General features: G+C 38.1%; 2 protein-coding genes across 4 annotated transcripts in view; one reads left to right on the forward strand and one right to left on the reverse strand.

Annotated features, from left to right (window-relative positions):
• NT5DC1 (5'-nucleotidase domain containing 1) overlaps nt 1-19,142 on the reverse strand; it is a 148,574-nt gene that overhangs the window by 121,357 nt on the left and 8,075 nt on the right. For both annotated transcript variants that reach the window (XM_056342333.1, XM_056342334.1), the window contains exon 6: nt 16,222-16,303. In XM_056342333.1, coding sequence (XP_056198308.1) covers nt 16,222-16,303 — 82 coding nt within the window. The remainder of the gene's footprint in view (nt 1-16,221; nt 16,304-19,142) is intronic.
• Nucleotides 843-9,923, forward strand: COL10A1 (collagen type X alpha 1 chain). 2 transcript variants are annotated; one of them, XM_056342331.1, is made up of 3 exons: nt 843-1,653; nt 2,240-2,393; nt 7,771-9,923. In XM_056342331.1, the coding sequence occupies exons 2-3, from the start codon at nt 2,255-2,257 to the stop codon at nt 9,663-9,665; spliced, it is 2,034 nt and encodes a 677-aa protein (XP_056198306.1). In that variant the 5' UTR covers nt 843-1,653; nt 2,240-2,254; the 3' UTR covers nt 9,666-9,923. The 2 variants fall into 2 exon arrangements, with proteins under 2 accessions (XP_056198306.1, XP_056198307.1); XM_056342332.1 differs by lacking the exon at nt 843-1,653 and having other exon boundaries at nt 2,238-2,393.

The raw sequence follows: 19,142 nt of genomic DNA on the forward strand, positions 1-19,142 counted from the left end.
TACATGCTCATTTCATCAGGACTATAACTTGTAGAACATGCTCAACTTCCTTTAGTAACAACACATATAAATTATCTCTGTTTTTCAACCAGTTTTTGGTGCAAGGGAAACAAAGAATTTCAAACACATCCAAAAAAACCTGCAAGACTGAATACCATATAAAAATGTCAAAAAAGTTTGCAATTAGCAGAAGAATTTTAATACATGAATAATTTATATGTAGGGATTTTCACTGAGAATGTTTGATAAAAGTACACTAATATTTTGTTCTCTCTTATTCTGCCCTTTGATCTTAAATGATGTTTCAGCATCCCAAACAATTCAAGGGTTGAAAGTTACAATTTAGTACTGAACATTAATCAAAGTGACGCTGAAACACTGTAAGATTCCATTATTTATTAAAAAAAAGAAGTCACAATGTGTGGATTAAGTCCATTAATCAAGACTGGTTTAACAAACTAACGGCTATAACTGGTTTATAATCTGAAGGAAAAAAAAAAAAAAAAAAAAAAAAAAGAGAGATAAGATGTAATCAAGTTTGATCCACCAGCAGTAAACCAGCAGCAATTTAAATTTACTAAACTGAAACCATTTAACAGGAAACACATGCATTTAGAAGTACAGCAATAGCTGCATTTGATTGAACAAACCTTAAAAAAAAGTTAATTGCTGACAGCAGAAAAGCTAAAAAAAGCTCCATCAGCCCCAAATAAGCCTGTATAACATTTGCAAATTTAAATTTCAATGTATTTGTTACAACTAGACACAATGAAGTTCTCATTGTGTCAGGTAAGCTTGCATTTCATACAAGTATGAATTTCAATGTATTTGTTACAACTAGACACAATGAAGTTCTCATTGTGTCAGGTAAGCTTGCATTTCAAGAATTCCTAATGTCGAAACATTACTGGCAGAATACATCATATACATAGTACTGTGCCTCCAGCATCAAAACAGAAGTCTAGAAATATAATGTGAAACTAAGAATCACCTAAAATAACTACTTAAAAGTTCAGGTTCTCACAAAACTCTCTTATTAACAACTTAATTGATTTCAAGTTCTCTACTTATATCCCAACGAACAATTACTCACATAAGTAGTCTCTACAGACTTCAGAGGGGTTATTCCTGAAAGTAACAGCTCACCATAGTTCAAAATGTATAGTTCTTCCCTTAAAACATTACAAAGAAATCCAAATGAAACACTTAGAATTACTCATCTTATTTAAATTCATTATTTTTTTTTCTCCAATGTTATCCTTCTTAGTTCTAAAAGCTCTAAAAAAAAGGGGTCATAAAATTTTAGAAAATAAAAGCTATAAGCAATATAATTTCATCAACAATTAAGAAATCTAAGGGAAGAAAAAAAACCACAACCAACCCCAAAACCCCGTTAACAGGACCTAGGACGACCGCCCAAAATAGCTTCCCCCACCCCTAAAAAACACACATAGACACACAGATAATTACTGCTTACTGATTTTTGGGGAGGAGCTTATGACCAGCAGTCACCCAACTAGGGGGAAAATCGTATAAATACTCAAGGGTTACACTTGAAATCATCAGCTTCTGCTCACTCACCAGTGGCAAAAGAACTCCTCAGTAGAGGTTTCACTGCTCTACCACTCTGCATTGGAGCTCTGCAACATTTTGGTATGTTATGATTTCATTTCATTCTATTTGGTTTTGAAGGTAACTTCTATAGGATACATGTCTTCTGACTGGGGAGGGAAGGGGGTTGATATTTAAGGGCCAGTAATAACATCCTTACTGCCACCAGGACTATTTGAAAGGCTACAGATGAAAGCCTGGCTTCAAGCAAGGCAATGTGAGATTTTTGCCACTGATGCTGAAGGAGCCAGGATATCGTGCTTCATTTCATGAGTTTTGATACACGCAACTCCAAACTTACGTTTGGAGCTCTGGTGTAACTAGGAAAATAATCACTGTTTCTGAAGACAGTGGTTTTAAATATGCTGGCATCCATTTAAAATTACTCTTTTCCTAAGAGTGAGACTATTGCCTTTAGGCTACCTATACAAGATTCTAGCATTCAAAGTGATAGGAATACAGATTCCTTTTTTCTTAGAGGATTTTTCACAACTAGTGAAAGCAGGAGGAAGTAAGCACAAATAATGTTACTTTTAATACCAATACTTTAAGAAAACTCATTCATGCACCAGAAACAGAACTGAACAGCTCTTCTTTATAACAAACTTTTCCTCCCCTTTTAACACAGAACGGATTTGGAAACATGCATTTACAAATATCCTTACTGTTGCCATTTTGTCTGAACATTGTCCATGGTAGCGATGGATATTTTTCTGAGCGATATCAGAAACAATCCAGCATCAAGGGGCCACATTTTCTACCATACAATGTAAAGAGTCAAGGTAAGTATATTATTATTATTATTTTTAATAACACAATTGTTTCTAGTGGGTCAATACATGACAAAAGCTCTTTGTTTATACTACGGGTATTCAACTTTCACTAGCAGTTAAGTTTTATTAAAATAATGTCACCACTGCAGAAAGAACTGGCAGTGGTTCTGGCAGTTGCCTCCTATTTACAAAGATGCACACTTGTCACAAAGTTTTTTTACACCATCATCACTAAAAGCATATAAAGCAGAAACAAAATCACTGCTACAGATCTGATCTTCAGTAGTGGGAATAATAGAACATGATTGTGTACATAATTATGTACAACCTGCTAGTTATCAGATTTCTTGATTCAACACAGGGGTTTCTAACAATAGACCTGTCATCTACAATATTCAGAAAGAACTGTTACATATTCTGTCATTTTATCTCTACTCAAAACAGACTGTAGCTGTGAATTTAAACATATTTGATACACATGGCCAAATGAAGACCTGTTTGAAGTCTAGAAAGGCAAAATAAATTTATATACAGTTGTAAAAAATGTGGCAAACCTCTACACAGTTTTTTCATAAGTGATTTAAGCTTATACTTTAATTATCAGACAAATCTCATAGTAATATAACAATTCTAGCTTTATTATAAAAAGTACTCTTAATTTCATAAATCAGTCCTATGGCAGATTGTATAGGCCATACAGAACTGCAATGCTATACATTGTGACATCTTATTTCTGGGTATCCTCTCCGATCTTGGAAATGAAATGGGTAGCTATACCCAGTGTTTGAAACTATTTGACCTCTGTATTTTTTTTTTTCCATACTTAGACTAAAGCCTTTTAAAAAAAAAACAAAGCTTGAAATCAAAACTTCTAACTTCCTAGATACTGGTTTTATTTCATGAATTGTCCCCCAAAGTATGATCAGCAGTCTATTTGTTTTAGTGATGATAATTTTGAAGAGAACTGAATCTTCCTTAAAACCATCCCCCTCCCCGCCCCCCCCCCCCCCATTAATTTCTTTCAGACATCACTGATTATTCAGAATAGCTTTCACCTTTGCTGTGTCTCATCTACTTTTAGTTGTAATCATCATATTTGGACAGAAATTAGGAAACTGAATGAGGGACTTCAGAAAATAGCATTTGCAAATAAGCTTCTCTTCAGCAGAAAGAGGACATTTTAGGCTACATCTGCACTAGAAAATAGGGTAGCACAACAGAAGTAGATCTGGAAAGCAGAAGAGTTGCTGCTCAGAACATTGCATCCACATTACATTAATTTAGGAGGTTTCATTTCAGAATAGCTCTAGTCTGATCCTATGGACTGGATGCCCATGAACAGCACACACAGCAGCACACATCAACCCCAAAGACACAGCCCTGGTCTCATCCCAACCAGCTCCATTCTACAAGCTCCAAGAACACTCTGCAATAAGAACCAAGTGAAAGCAGCATGGCTGGGAAACTTACCCTCCAAATGTTCTTCTGGGCTGTACCAAAATACCATCATCACAGTTTTCATCCATTGCCTTGAGCACAAGAACTTTCTGGGACCCTACCAGCACTCTCAGATTGAATTTAGGTACCTGAACATAAAGAGCTACTCTGAAGACTTACTAACTGGAATTCCAAATAAGTTAAAGCTGCATTTCTTCCCTCTCCCCTCATTAAATTTTCATAGTGTTTTTCCATTAGTTTATTCAGTATCATTTATATATTTTTTAAGTGAAGTACAGTATTTACTTGGTTATCCTCTACCATACTTCCCTTACTTCTCTTCTCATAGTGGCTTTTGTTCCCCTCTATAGAAAACATTGGGAAAGGGGGAAACCAGCAGCAAATTAAGGGAGGAGCAGGGTAGACAGGAAATGGGGCGAAAGGGGGATATTAATTGTCCTGAACTAATTTTTCCACTTTATATACCAACACAACCTAATGTGTGTGAAACTTCATACTTAGAGCGAAAATGATTATATCAACATATGAGTATAAAATGTTCTCTATTTAGGAAAGGTAATAAAGACTATATACTAGACCTTAAAAGCAGGAACAGCCTATAGTTTTACAGACATGGGAATCCAGTCACCCAAAATTGCGTGACAAATCTTCATTTGGTGAACAAGCATCAAAATGGATGACTGGAAAACCACTCTTGAAAACAACCATCCTACAGAGGGTTTTTAGGAGAATTAAAAAAACAAACAGGTAGACTTAGAAAACATAATTTCTGATCTGTTATGATCATGGAAGAATGAAAGAGGAGATTACAGAACCAAAGTAATCTAACTGTTGTCTAACTAGTGAGTTCTTCTATATGCAAGTAACTCAAGTAGCATATGGCAAGTTTTTCATCACAGCTTACTTTTCCTATTTCATCACCAAACATTGGCTTCTGGAGATTCAGTTATTAATAAATTTTCTTTTTGCTTTGTACAACTTTGAAATTTTAGTTCCAGGATGCTTTTTGACAGTGTAGGCCCAACCTGACTCAGGACAACATGTAATATTTATTTTGGTAATCAAAACCTATTAAAGCTTCATTTAATTTGGTGACATTGTTTTAAAAATCTTGCTTGACAGCTCCCCCATCAGAATATACTTTCCTTTTCTGTATGTATTTAGTGCTTTTTAACATTACCAGGACATCATTTTTAAGCCAGCAGCTCTTTGGCTTGGAATGTTTGAAAAGTCCTAGTTGAGAATAATCATGACTGTTCAGCAATGCTAAAATAAGCCATTATTACAGGTTATGTTAAAGTCTTCATAATTAATTCAATACATAAATAGGTTTTGACTGCATTCAGAGAATGTAAACCAATTTTGCATCAAGATATGTGCCAAGACATACAAAAAAGTAGCCAACCACTACTTCAATTTTCCTGGTAGAAATCCTACTTTATTAATACATTCAGCTATCCCTTCCTCGGAAAGCTTACTGTTGTCTCTAGACAGCACAATTACCAGACATCTTAATCTAAAAGCAGCACAGCTTTGAAACACTATAGCTCCTCACAGAAAATTTCTATAACATGAACACTGACAAAGCTTTAGCATCTTATGCCAAAAAGGCAGCACCCACCACTTTGTGAACCTAGCACTGATATGAAATTGCATCTAATACATGGTAAAAAGCAATAAAGAGAAGCACTCTGAAGCTTAAGCCACATGCAATTTGCCAAAAAAATAAAATATATTAGATCAAGTGCAATAACTGCATGTTACTTAAACACAGCTGAATAAAACCAATGTTGAACAAAATTCCTTGAGTTATCATTATGAAAGAGCAGACCTAACTGGGGTCACTGTTGTTTTCTGCCAAAGTACCCACATAAAAGCTTGGGTTTGAATTTGATGCAGCTGATGTAGAAAACTATTAGTATTTTTCCCCTAATGCTTCACAACTGAAACAGCATTAACTCAGGAATCTGCTTAGGTATTTGTATTGAGGCTTTGATCTGACCTGCCTGCATTCCCTGATGTGAACAGTTAGTTTTTGAAGTTCTATTCATATATAGAACCTATGGAATAAATTGAGTCCTCCAGCCAAGTAAGCTGTTTTCTCTGATGGCAGTTCTCTTACCTGAGGTAAAGAGAAAATGTAACATGTAAAGAACATTTAAACACTGCTTCTGCTGCAGGGTACATGTTAATTCTGATAGGCTTTTAAGCCTTTCCCAATTTTTTTTCACAATGTAGTTCTTAAAATTTGCCATATCTTATATCACCTATATAACAAGAAAACCAACTTGGAATCACACCTTATTGAATCTGGGAGCTCAGTAGTAAGAAATACAATATGAGTAAGATAGGGAAGACTGCACCAGGCTTATGACTGGTACTCACAGAATCCACAATTGCCTTTGCAGCTGAGAAGGATGTGTGCTTGCATTTTCAGTTTTTCCATAAATCACAGATACTGCTTTCTTTCTATGTGTAGGATTTTAACAACTATCTTCCTTTTCACTGCCTTAAGGAGGATGAGATAGTAAGGTGTGCAAAATAAGCTGATATGCATTTACACTGATTTTACGCATCAGCAAAAAAGAAAATGCACTCTCTATACTTGGTAGATAAGAACAATTTCCCTGGAATATAGGAAGGCAGCAACTTTGCAGATGCAATATCAAACCAAAATCAAATATATTTATATACACATTTCTATTATTTTTTTTAAATAGAATATGTACAAGAACAATTTTCTTCCTCCATCTCATGTTTGCTTCATCAAGACTAGCCACAGACTGGAAAAAGCAATTACCCAAGAGACAGGAGAACAGTCATTGCATAAACTGTCATATATATATACAAACACTGCTCTTTTTGTGAGACTGAAATGCAATTTTTAGCTGATCCAGCTGTTGATCAATTATCAATCTTTTCTAAACAAGTATTGAACAGAATATGCTGCCATTATAAAAAACTGAATCCAGGCTGTTCCTATATCCCTCAGTTTTTATTTTTGTAATTACTTCTTAAATTAACATTCATCATAGATATGGTGTTTTGTTCTATAAAGTTGTCAGCTGCTTCAAACTACTGAATTAGTCTCACAATATTGATATTAATCTTGTCTGTAATGTCCCACAAATCAGCATCCTAATTCCAACACGAAGCTGCAAGCTCCCCCATAGTGCACAGAAAACTAAGTAGTGAGCTTGTTTGTTTATTCCTCTATTTGTGACATTTGGTTAAGTGGCTCCACCTGCTGTTTTGGTAACTAAGAAAATGAAGCATTATTAAAAAGAGCAACACCATGCCAGAATTCTGACTGCAGGAAGATGAATTATCAGTTGTGACTTTGCCACTGTGTGACATTTTTAATGACAAACACAAATCTTTAAGACAGTATTTGAATATATAACACTCACATGTTTACCAAAAAATCCCCAGAGCCATAGCCCACTTTTGAAAGCTGGGGGGAGAAAGGAATAAAATCTCATTACTTAAATATTGCATGAACTGGTTTCAGAAAAGCAGCTACACCTGCACAGGAAGCTTTTTCTGGTTTTGTTCATCATCAAGATGCAAGTCTGATGACTTGTTAAATCAGTTACCTGAGGTTTGTTTTTTTTTCCTTAATAGTTTGCATCTACTTGCACAGCATTTTTTAAGCTCTCTGATGACCCTAAATGTATTGAAGTAAAAAAAAAAGTAATTCTAGAGACCTCATAACTCAGGACACAACTCCAACAAATTTGCACTTGTAAGAGCTCTGAAACACTTTTGCTCTGAACATCAGGTTCTCAGCGACCAAACACAGTATATTAATAAGAAGCTTGACTTCCATAGGTTCAAGTGAAGTTAACCCTTCGCACATTTCACCACCACAATATAAGACTGCAAATGTTATAACTGCCCTGGTTTACCCATTTCCTCTCTCTTACAGGTGTGCAGATAAGGGGTGAACAAGGACCCCCTGGTCCCCCAGGCCCTATCGGGCCAAGAGGACAACCAGGTCCTGCAGGAAAACCAGGGTTTGGAAGTCCTGGTCCCCAAGGCCCCCCTGGTCCCCCAGGTCCACCTGGATTCTCTGCAGTTGGAAAGCCAGGCGTGCCTGGTCTACCAGGAAAGCCAGGAGACAGAGGACTACATGGTGAGAAAGGAGAAGCTGGACCTGTTGGGCTTCCAGGAGCAAGAGGGCCACAAGGACCCCCTGGCACTCCCGGCCCTGCAGGACTGTCTGTTCCTGGCAAGCCAGGACCACAAGGCCCTCCGGGAGCTCAAGGGCCGAGGGGCCTCCCCGGTGAGAAGGGAGAGCCAGGTATCCCTGGTATAAACGGACAAAAGGGAGAAAGTGGATTCGGTGTTCCAGGCCGCCCAGGTAGCAGGGGCCTTCCAGGCCCACAGGGACCCCGGGGCCTCCCTGGCCCTGCTGGGGTAGGCAAGCCTGGTGAAAACGGTCTTCCAGGTCAGCCAGGTATGAAAGGTGATAGAGGCTTACCAGGTGCACCTGGAGCAGCTGGTATCCCAGGTCCCCAGGGTCCCCCAGGAGAACCTGGAGAAGCTGGCATTGGCAAGCCTGGGCCAATGGGACCACCAGGAGCAGCAGGCATCCCTGGAGCCAAGGGACACCCTGGACCTGCAGGCTTGCCTGGATCCCCAGGTCTTCCAGGCTTTGGAAAGCCAGGATTGCCAGGGATGAAGGGACACAGAGGGCCTGAAGGTCCTCCTGGCCTTCCAGGACCTAAAGGAGATCAAGGCCCGGCTGGTGTGCCAGGTGAGCCAGGGCCTGCTGGGCCACCAGGGAACATGGGCCCTCAAGGACTCAAAGGCTTGCCCGGTGAGAATGGCCTACCAGGGCCAAAAGGTGACACGGGCCCTGCAGGCCCCCCAGGATTCCCAGGGGCCAAGGGTGAACGAGGTCTACCAGGATTAGAGGGAAAACCAGGATACCCAGGTGAACAGGGTGTTGCTGGTCCTAAGGGGCACCCAGGTTTCCCAGGTCCAAAAGGTGACATTGGCCATGCTGGCCTACCTGGCTTGCCCGGTCCAATGGGTCCACAAGGAGTTAAGGGAGTGCCAGGGATCAATGGTGAGCCAGGCCCTAGAGGGCCTTCAGGAATACCTGGGATCAGAGGTCCCATTGGTGCCCCCGGCCTGCCAGGAGCCCCTGGTGCGAAAGGTGAGCCAGGAGCACCAGGGCTGCCAGGCCCAGCAGGTATTGCTGTGAAAGGCTTAAGAGGACCCATGGGACCTCCCGGACCCCCCGGGCCTAAAGGCAACAATGGAGAGCCTGGCCTGCCAGGCCCCCCAGGTCCTCCTGGTCCCCCCGGCCAAGCTGTAATCCCACAGATGCCTGAAAGCTACGTTAAAGCAGGAGAGTCTCGGGAGCTATCAGGAATGTCTTTCATGAAAGGAGGCGTAAACCAAGCTCTTACAGGGATGCCAGTGTCCGCTTTCAGTGTCATCCTCTCCAAAGCCTACCCTGGGGCAACAGTCCCCATCAAATTTGATAAAATCCTGTACAATAGGCAGCAACACTATGACCCCAGAACAGGAATCTTCACCTGCAGGATCCCTGGACTGTATTATTTCTCCTACCACGTACATGCAAAAGGAACAAATGTTTGGGTTGCACTCTACAAAAATGGTTCCCCACTCATGTACACTTATGATGAATACAAGAAAGGATACCTTGACCAGGCTTCTGGCAGTGCTGTCATTGATCTCATGGAGAATGATCAAGTATGGCTCCAATTGCCCAATTCAGAATCTAATGGTCTCTACTCCTCTGACTATGTTCACTCTTCTTTCTCAGGTTTCCTATTTGCTCATATCTAACAACATCCCACTTACACTGTCCTGACACTCTTTCCTTCAGACCATTTTGACTGGGCGCTGATCTGATTTGTCATTAGCAGGCCATGCAGCTTCAATTTTGCAACAGAAATGGAGGAGGAAGTGAGAAGGTGAAAGACAGTCATTCAAACCCAGTAGAATATTGTATATTTTTAGAGAATTGTCACAATAAATTTGTTTCCAAATGATGGATCAATTGTCTGACTGAATGCAACATTAAAATTTTATGAATTAATATAATGCACCAGACTCTCCCTCTTTTTTTCTTTCCTTTTTCTTTCCCTGCACCAACCGTACCCCCATCCCCCAAAGGAAAATCACAATTTGTAACTATCGCTTTTCATAAAGTACTCATTCAGGACTCTAGATTATATTTCACTAAACTTGAATTAATTGAAGGTATTATTAAAAGTAAAGACTCAGATACACAACATTCATCACAAAAATTGGATATTATACCTCAGGTACATTCTGCTATCTGTCTGCTTCATCTTTAAGCTATCAAACAGGAGTCAAGAAAACAACTCTAATATAATACATGCCACATCACAGTTTTAATTTAGTTCCATTTTTCTTATTAAGAACTACCTTAGAGAAAGGTAGACTGATAAATTATTACCTGTTACTGAAGATCTAAGACTTTTGCAATATGAAAAAACAACCAGATTTGAAGCCTAGAAATCCAATTAACTTTGTTTAATGCATGTTTTCTAAGCTGCAGCAATGAACTAGTTCAATACTTTTAAGCTCCTAATGTTCTGTAAAACTACAATATACAGAATACTGTAAAAGAATTATCAGCAAACCCAGACATTAAGAACCTATCTTCACAAGTACGCAGACATGCACAAAATCAGAACAGCTTTACCACCCCAAAATTGGAGACAATCTTTGAACTGATTTTCCCTGAACAGTTATTTCCTTTAAAACACAATAGTCTGAGGAAGGTATTTTACTTACACGGTAAATCTATCAGATGATGGAAGTAATTAGTCAGTACACATAATCATATTTACCATACCAACATACACTCATGCCTCACAAACATTAGATATAACATTAATTTGCTGTAACACCATGAAAAGTTAATGGTATGAAGTAAACCAGCTTAGTAAAATTAGTGCTTATAAATTATGAAACCACAGTAGTCTGATCAAACATTTCTTCCAATGACAACTACCACGCACATGCTTTAGAAGTCTCATATACATCAAAACCTTATGAACCCTTCAACTATTATTTTTAGCTTCATTTTTTTTAAACAGAAGCTTTTAACCACTTACACTAAAAGTACGTAGGCTTAAGTTTAAAAATTTCTCATATTACCATTTCTTCATGAAGGCAGAACCTGAGACTTGTTATGTTGTATACATTTGAAATCACCAAAGTACTTGATAATATGTTGGGATTAATAAAAAAAGTGAGGACACTTTCAGGTCGATCCATTATTAGCAAAACCATATAATGTTTTGAAAACTTTAAAGAACTACCAAGCAAGTAAGCTTGTTTTTTCTCCCCCTATTAAGTGCTGCTGGATAAAGAAGCCTGTGGTTTAGGCCATACTTTGGTAAATTAATAAATGCTTAAATAAAGAGTGTAACATGAGATCTGCTTATTTTAGCAGCCAGGTAGACCTAGGCAAGCAAATTGGTACTGTTATTGTAAACACTGCACACAAATCTTTGTATAGAAATACTAAAGTGGACAGTATCACCATTTATAAGTAGCAATTCTGCTATACTTTTCTTTCAAGCCAATATAAAGCTCAAGAAACTTGAGTCTGAATTGTCTAAACCCGCTTTTCTACCTTCCTGTTTTAGGCCAAATACTAAGTACAGATCTCCTAAGAATGATCTCTTTTTTGGAATAAAAGATGTTTTCCTGTGCAGTCACTTGCATTAGTTAACAGCACTTTCCAGTATTTAAACACAGCATGTGCTGCTGCCCATACATTCAACCATACATCTGGCACTTTTGTTTCAGAAACAAATACAGGGACTGGGTACTGCAGCTGGAAAATACTGCTCAGTAGCTGTAAAGTTTCTGGTCAACTGCTTTACATATGAAACATATGCTAAAGCACATGTAAAAATGGAGATGCTTGGTGCTCAGCAGTACACTACTGTCTTGTGATTCCAATTAACTAGTCTCTGCAGCAGAAACTGGGCTCAGACAGTATTCTTAAAAGCATAGTTCACTAACCCTTATTGTCCATCCACTTTAAATCATGTTTTGTCCTTTAATGTCTTTGTTTATTGAATTAGCACATAGGACTTCAAATAAGCCTACAGCTTTGTACCTCATATGCCAGCCTCTTTGAAGAGTTTTCATAATTTTTTAGACATTAAGTCACGAAGAAAGCAACACTGAAAAGCTAGAGAATACAGGTAAGAATTGTGGCACAACCATGATTTTAGCTTTGGATTCTCAATTTAGAGGGGACTTTGAAAAGGTCTGTAAGTTTTTTAAGTTTGTTTTTAAATATTTTCTCCACATGAAGATCAGCAACCTACCTAAAGATAAAGCTCTTCCAGAAACCACATCTCTTCTGTGTCATAGGCATTACAGGAAAGAAAAGCCAGTATGAGATTAAAATGAAAACATAAGAGCCTGTAATAGTATAAACTAACTCACTTCCAAAAAACTACTGAATTTTTTGAAGCCTTAAGTGGTCAAACACACAAAGCACACAAATAATTCCTTCTGTATTTAGCTGGAAAGCGCAGAATAGAAGTGTAACAAATTTACTTGTTTCTATCTTTGTTGCACAATTAAGACAAATAAAGACCACTGATCACTGGACTACATCAACATTAGAAATTTCTAATGTTTTGCAGAATGTTTGGAGGATTCTTTCTGGCCAGAAAACCATCTTTGGGTTCTTTTGATGTATTTGAAGTTCCATATAAAAGATATAACACATGTATCACAGACATCTAGATTCAGTATCTTCTGCCAAGACAACAGGGTAATACCATAAACTTGTAACAAAAAACCTCTGTGTGTGTATGTGTGTGTATGTGCACGCACATGTTTTTTGGAAGAGGATGGAGTAGTTCAGAAAGATCCAAAATTTTCCTTCCCAAATTCCTGTATATCAGCATGCCACTTCAGAATACTGATCAAGCACACACAAAAAAACCCCCAAAACAACCAAATGCAAGTTATTAAAAAACATGTTTTAAGTTTAGCATTTTCTCTGATAATTTTCATTTTCATAAAAGATCGTCAGTGACAGATTTCTCAGATGCATCCTTGAAACGTGAGAGCAGATCCCACCAAGCATTTTTATGGGCAACTTATTAATCTTATTAGCCATGATCTTCTTACTTATAAAATGAAATCCAATCTTATGAACTGATTGAAAATATTACAAATATATCATTTGCATTATACAACCACAGATACAACGGTTTTTGAAATGTCAGGGAAATCATAAGGAAAGAAAATCATGTGAGAGTGTGAACAGCCTTTAACAGAAGAAATTTTACAAAATCCTGCTTTGAGAAGTTACATTAGGCAACTTCCTCCAACAAACACCATTGATTTTTATGTCAAAAAATCACCAAATCTGAGACTTTTCACATGGGAATAAATACACAATACTTCAAGACCTCTTTACTCCTCTGAAGATCAAACTGTTTCCATGTGTTGTGCTGTCCACTTGATACAGTGTAAAATACATTGCCACATTTAATTTAAAATTGCTCTTTGAAGTCTCTAAAACATAGACTAAATGATACACATACAAAGTAACATTAATCACCTTAAAGCTGCAAAATATTCCAGTAATACAAGACTCACAGAAGAAAAGAAAAAATAAGAAAGACTTACAAAAAGGATTCTCAAGTAATTTAGTGCTCAACTTGGGTATCAATTGCAGAGGACATTCTTGCAGGTATTATTAAATTTGAAATTACCATTTTGCAAGTACGAGTATCTGTGTTCATTACTATCTGACATCATGTTTTTCTGATAGTATGTTTAATAGATTCTCTCAGTTTTTGGAATTATTCTTCACAAAGGAAGGTCTAAATAGCACAAGCCTATTTTGGAACCCTCTAACTTTCCCTTTGCAAACCTCAGTTCTTCACTTCTTTACAAGTAGATGAGTAGGTTAATACCCTTCATTAAGCTGAGTCAGGACAGTCATGCCTATCTGAAAAAGCCATCCAAAAAAAATATCATAGGGCAATTATCTAAGGCAATTACCACAGCTAAGACAATGAAAAGCAAAATTCACCAGACACCTGATCAAAGAAATCATGAGAAAGAGAAGGGACAGAGAAATAAGGGCATATCGACAACAAACCAAAGCAAATTGCAAATACTTTAATAGCGTTGAAAAAATAAACGGTCAGTCGTTCTGCTCCATCACCGACAATGGCACTACTAAGACAGCATTTGACTTGGGAACTTTGTGTCTCCTCAACTGATGGCTTAGTAAGTTTGCTTTGGATATTTTACCTTGACTAACTGCTAATAAGCTCTGCTTTTCTCTAAAGGGTTAAACCCTCTACAAGGCATGAGGGCAGAGTTAAGTCAAGAAGCTGTGGTCTTCAGGCCAGGTTCTCGGCTAAGAAAGACCGTGGGGCTTCCTGGCATGTAGATGTTGGGCTGGAGCCAGGTTTAAGATTCTTCAGGAAGTTATGTTAAGTTTGCAACTGAGAAAGAAAAAAAGGTAAAAAAAAATATCTCTGCCACAAACTTGTGACAGAAGACTAGTACCATTATTCTCATTTCACAGAGTGACCTGAAGCAAAAAGACACGCTCCATTGGAATATCACAGGTAGGTGATAAAGGAAGAAATTATCTCTGGTTCTTCTGACTCCCTGTTCAGTGCTTTATCTACCGGACCATGTTATTAAAAGGAAAATAAGACCACTATGAAGCCTGTCAAAGTGAAAATGCTGTGCTTTGTCATGCATCACGCATTAAAATATTTAAGTAGGGTATAAAATCTACACCATTTCACTTCTGATTTTACAGAGCTTTATCCAAAATAACTCATGCCTATCAGTTACTATATTTTCTTACATTTTCAACGCTGTTGTGCATGTGCCTCATGACTCTTATAACAGAGAATGAGGTGTATTAAATTAGGTACCAATTCTGATAGGAGTTAGAAAGGATTAAGTCTTATCACACATCTGTTTGTACGCAGATTCCATGCTTACGTATACAAAGAGATACTTGATAGGTAGGTATATGCATAAACATACACATGTACACACAAGCAGACACTTACATATAAATAAAACTGAGCAATTATTTAAGTGAGTTCAAAGATCAGACTAAATTTTGTTTGATCTAATTCATTTCCAAAGAACACTTTTAAAAATTATTCTTCTTGCCAAATGCTGCAGGATCCATACCTTTTAAAACAATAGGCTTTCATGATTTGAAAAAAGAACTAACAAAAATGCCAAAAAAATAGTTACAGTTGATTTGGATTGGTTTAATATCAGCAGAAAACAAAGGATACGTTTATTCCATGTATGAATGAGTTCCTAGAAGAACCCTTAACTACCAATCATACTCTAAGCTCCAATGGAAACACTGTAACAACAACCAAAGCATTTTAGTAATGTTTTGCTGTCTTTTACAATATGCATCCTGAAGTCAATTTCTGTTTCTGTTTGGAGCTTCTCTGAGACAATTTTGTCCATTACATTTCAAAGGAATACAGCAAGTATTACAGCTCTGGTTGAACAAATAAGTTTTAAGAGGGTCCAAACTACACTTGTGCCTAATGAATGTTGCATTAACAGAGGCAATTCTACCAGAAAACGCTGTCAGCAAAATGCTACAGGATTCTGAACTGAGCTGCATAACATTTTTTTTTACAAAAAACCATGGTTAAAAATAATTTCAATTAACTGTGTGTGCACACACAAGATTGTTAGCTTTTACTATCAACTATTTCATATGCCTAACAGAAATTCTGAAGTTTACTCTTTGAAAGAAGGGAAATAATTTCTAGCTGAAGGGTAGCCAAGATCTCCAAATCTAATTTATATTACACTATTATAAGGCTGGCTTTGGGTGAGGAAAGGCTATTATTTCTGCAATTTTTAGTAAGCTTATAACAAAATAACTATCTCCTCACTACTGTGTCAATACTATATGAGGAATTCTAACCAAAACTAGAATGCTAAAGAAAAATACCAAATATTTATGATTACAAGAACATAAGGAATTATTACAATCAAAGGAATAGAATCAAGATACAGTTCAAGTTTATCCACATTACAATACCAATCACTGTGAGAAATCATTTTTCCTCTAAATTCAGTGAAGTAGCACATCACAAATGTTACTAAAGACAGCAAAACAGTTTCAACTAAATGAAATAGAAACAGTAGTCATAAAGATGTTCTACTCCAGGATAAACATGTCTGCTATACAACTATTTGTAAGTTTGAAAAGTAAAAGCTGTGTCGAGTAGCCTACAGTGTATTTGCAAATGTTATTTGCTCTGGCAAGCGCATGTAATATTTTCAGCTATTATAGTAAGTTTTCAGTGAACCCACTTACCTTTAAAAGCTGTTATTTTATAATTATGCTGGATAGCAGCCACCATGTCCTTCCAGAAGTCATACTTTTTCTGACCATCATGCTGTAAGTGTCAAAAGGAACCTAGTCATTATATTAAGTATCAGCTATTTTGAGCTTTCATACTGAAGCAGTGACAGCAATGCCATTAATAAGCATAAGTATTTGGAGTAAAACAGTCTTAGACAGTAGGATTCAGGACTCAGTAGTACCCAGCTTAACTTTGGGTAACCACAGACAAATTATCTCCCTACTTAAGAAGGTTATGGCTGAGGTGGGGGGAGGAAGGCAAAAGGAGAAAGGATTAATATTTGTGAGGAACTCTAAAACATTGCAGCAAAAGGGGGCATTAGACAGAATAGCAACTTACTGAATGAGCCATCCCCAGTGACATTTGGGAAAAAGAAGTGCCTAAAGCTGCAGATACAGTACTTAATTAGCAGGTTGACATTATCTACAGCCTGGCATCCATATCACCTTCCACCCTCAGAACCAGCAAACTCCTTTGCTATAATTTAGAGGTAATGCCCTTCTGCCAACAACTCCACTCCAAATGCTGTATCAAACATCCATCCAGAAGCCAGGCTGAGCAGCACTGCATTGCATTGTGCTCTGCAGACTGCCAAACCCCAGCTCTGGCAGAAGGACAGGGGAAGGCGATCTGTGCTTGTGAAGAGTTTCTCGCCATTCCTAGAAAGCTGCCCAGGCACAGAAGAGCTCCAGCTGACCTCAACAGTCCTTTCAGCATCTCACTAAGGGAGAGGAAAAGCTTCCCAACGAGCTGAGTGCCACAGCACTCTCAAACTCCATGAATTTTAGGAGTGCTGTATTAAACAGATGCAATTACACAGCCACCCAGTATTACAGAGCAGAGGATCAGCTATGGATCCCTTAAGAGATGCTCAGAGTTACAAGCTAACCTGGCAGCAGTAAAGCAGGTGGTACAGTCTCTTTGAGTTTGTATACCATGGGAAGTATCTTTGTAAGTGTCGTTACAGGCTTTCAACACCTACCTTACGATAAATTTCAAGGTAACTGTTAACAGATTTCATGGCATTGGCACCTTCTGTGTCCCTACCACTGCATTGATACCTGAACAATAACCATTTTGTAAGCATAAAGCATCTTCTAGAGAGGGAAATATTCAGAAACTGAAAAAAACCACAAACCCTTAACATTGCCAACAAAACCCATGTAGTTTATATATACTGAAGTAAACTGCTATTTTGGGCCTAATCTGCCATGGAGGCTTCCAGAGGAATGATCCACTCAATTTCAAAACCAGTAAGTCACACAAACAAGGTTTTTTGTGCATGACTGACAAGCACTATGACAGTCTGCTTACCATCCACCAGCTCTACAGGTTAAGAGCAGGAAAGATACAATGCTGTGGCTTTCAAATATTTTTTTTAATCTGTCCCTATAGCAAACAGCCCCAGAAATACATAAAAGAACTAAAAACTAAAAGAAAAGGTTTCATATATGTCAAACTTCAGTTAGCTGGTAACCAAGGTCATTATTCAAAGCCATGTTCAGGTGGTGCTAGGGTGTACCTGTCTGTCTAGTGGCAATGGCACTAGCACTAATCTAGAGACAGACAAATTCAAATGTCCGCCCCCCTCATACTCCATGTGGTTGACTTGCTCCTTAGTTTGGAGTTTTGGTTTTTTTTGTTTCTTTAAAAAAAAACCAAACAGTGCAATGAGCTAACAGTTTCTCAGAGCCCTGTTTTGAGGACAGATGGATACAAGTTTAAAAGTGGGTACACTTCCTTCAAAACATTTGACTTCAGAGAAGACTAAAATAATTGTCAAACAAATTGCTTGCAAATCTACAGCCGTTGCATATGAGATGTACAAGAAAACAGACCAATTGCCAGAAAGCAGGAAGAAAATTCTGTGCATGCCCGTGCAGTCCGCCATTATTTTGGTGTAACTGTCAAATGTGCTTTCATTAGCTACCAGATAAAGCAGGACTTTGTGTAGCTTTTCAGTGTGAAGATCCAAAACACCAAGAAGCTCCTCTGCTTTGTCTGAAAATACATAAGAGTTCTGGCTCTGGATACAGCAAAAGCAGATTCATTTTTAACAGTGTAGAGCAGGCCAGCATCCAACTCATATTTAAACTCATTTTGAATCCAAACCTAGCAGTTCTCCCATCTGTTTCCAGTAGAAAGCTTTCCTGATTCTAGAACAGTGTCTGGAAAATGTAAGAGAGTAGTCTTTACTAAACAAGTTCCCAGAACATGAAACAGAAGCCTCTATTTCCCTTTAGAAATGTGGAAGAAAATGTGATGGTTTCTAACCCTTAGGATGCTAGGATGCAGGATTTTGCAGGTATGAGCGCTGGAGAGAACTACCAGCTCCTGCCTTTCATCTTGCTCATCTAGCTGATGCTAACTTTCCCTGGAATTACCGTAGCCCACCAACATTCAGTAAAATATTCAGGAACTGCTAGCTCTAGATAAAGAGGGTTCATGACCCACTTCTGGTAGCTCTTTGGAGAAACAGCACAGGTTGAAATCTCTCTGGCTGAAGACAGCACTGATCCAGGGTCAACGCTCCAGCTCATGAACTAGTAACTGAATTTGAAAGCTTACTACACACATGCTATGACATGCTTCCTCTCTCAATAAATAGATGATTCTGTGCCAAGTCTAAATTAAATACAAAAGAAAGTAATACAACACAGGTGTTACATCTCAGATAGAGTTCTAAGCTGTGAACAGCTTAGAGGAAGGAGATTAATCAGGCACAAAGTTAAGAGTCTTACAGTGCACCCCTCCTCAGTGCTTCCTGATAAGCTAGCTTTAGCTAACTCTTCATGCAGCACTTGGACTTAGGCAGCAATCCCCTAAGCATGCTATTTTGGAGTGGAAGCTAAAGCATCAAGTCAGCTGATAC

Source organism: Falco biarmicus, chromosome 6, assembly GCF_023638135.1.
Source record: "Falco biarmicus isolate bFalBia1 chromosome 6, bFalBia1.pri, whole genome shotgun sequence".
Lineage (NCBI taxonomy): Eukaryota > Metazoa > Chordata > Aves > Falconiformes > Falconidae > Falco > Falco biarmicus.

Bases quoted from the DNA above. Each gene is read 5' to 3' on its own strand.
- COL10A1 (XM_056342331.1), top strand. From the start codon at position 2,255: ATGCATTTACAAATATCCTTACTGTTGCCATTTTGTCTGAACATTGTC. The intron at 2,394-7,770 runs GTAAGTATATTA...TCTCTCTTACAG, and splicing joins ATACAATGTAAAGAGTCAAG to GTGTGCAGATAAGGGGTGAA.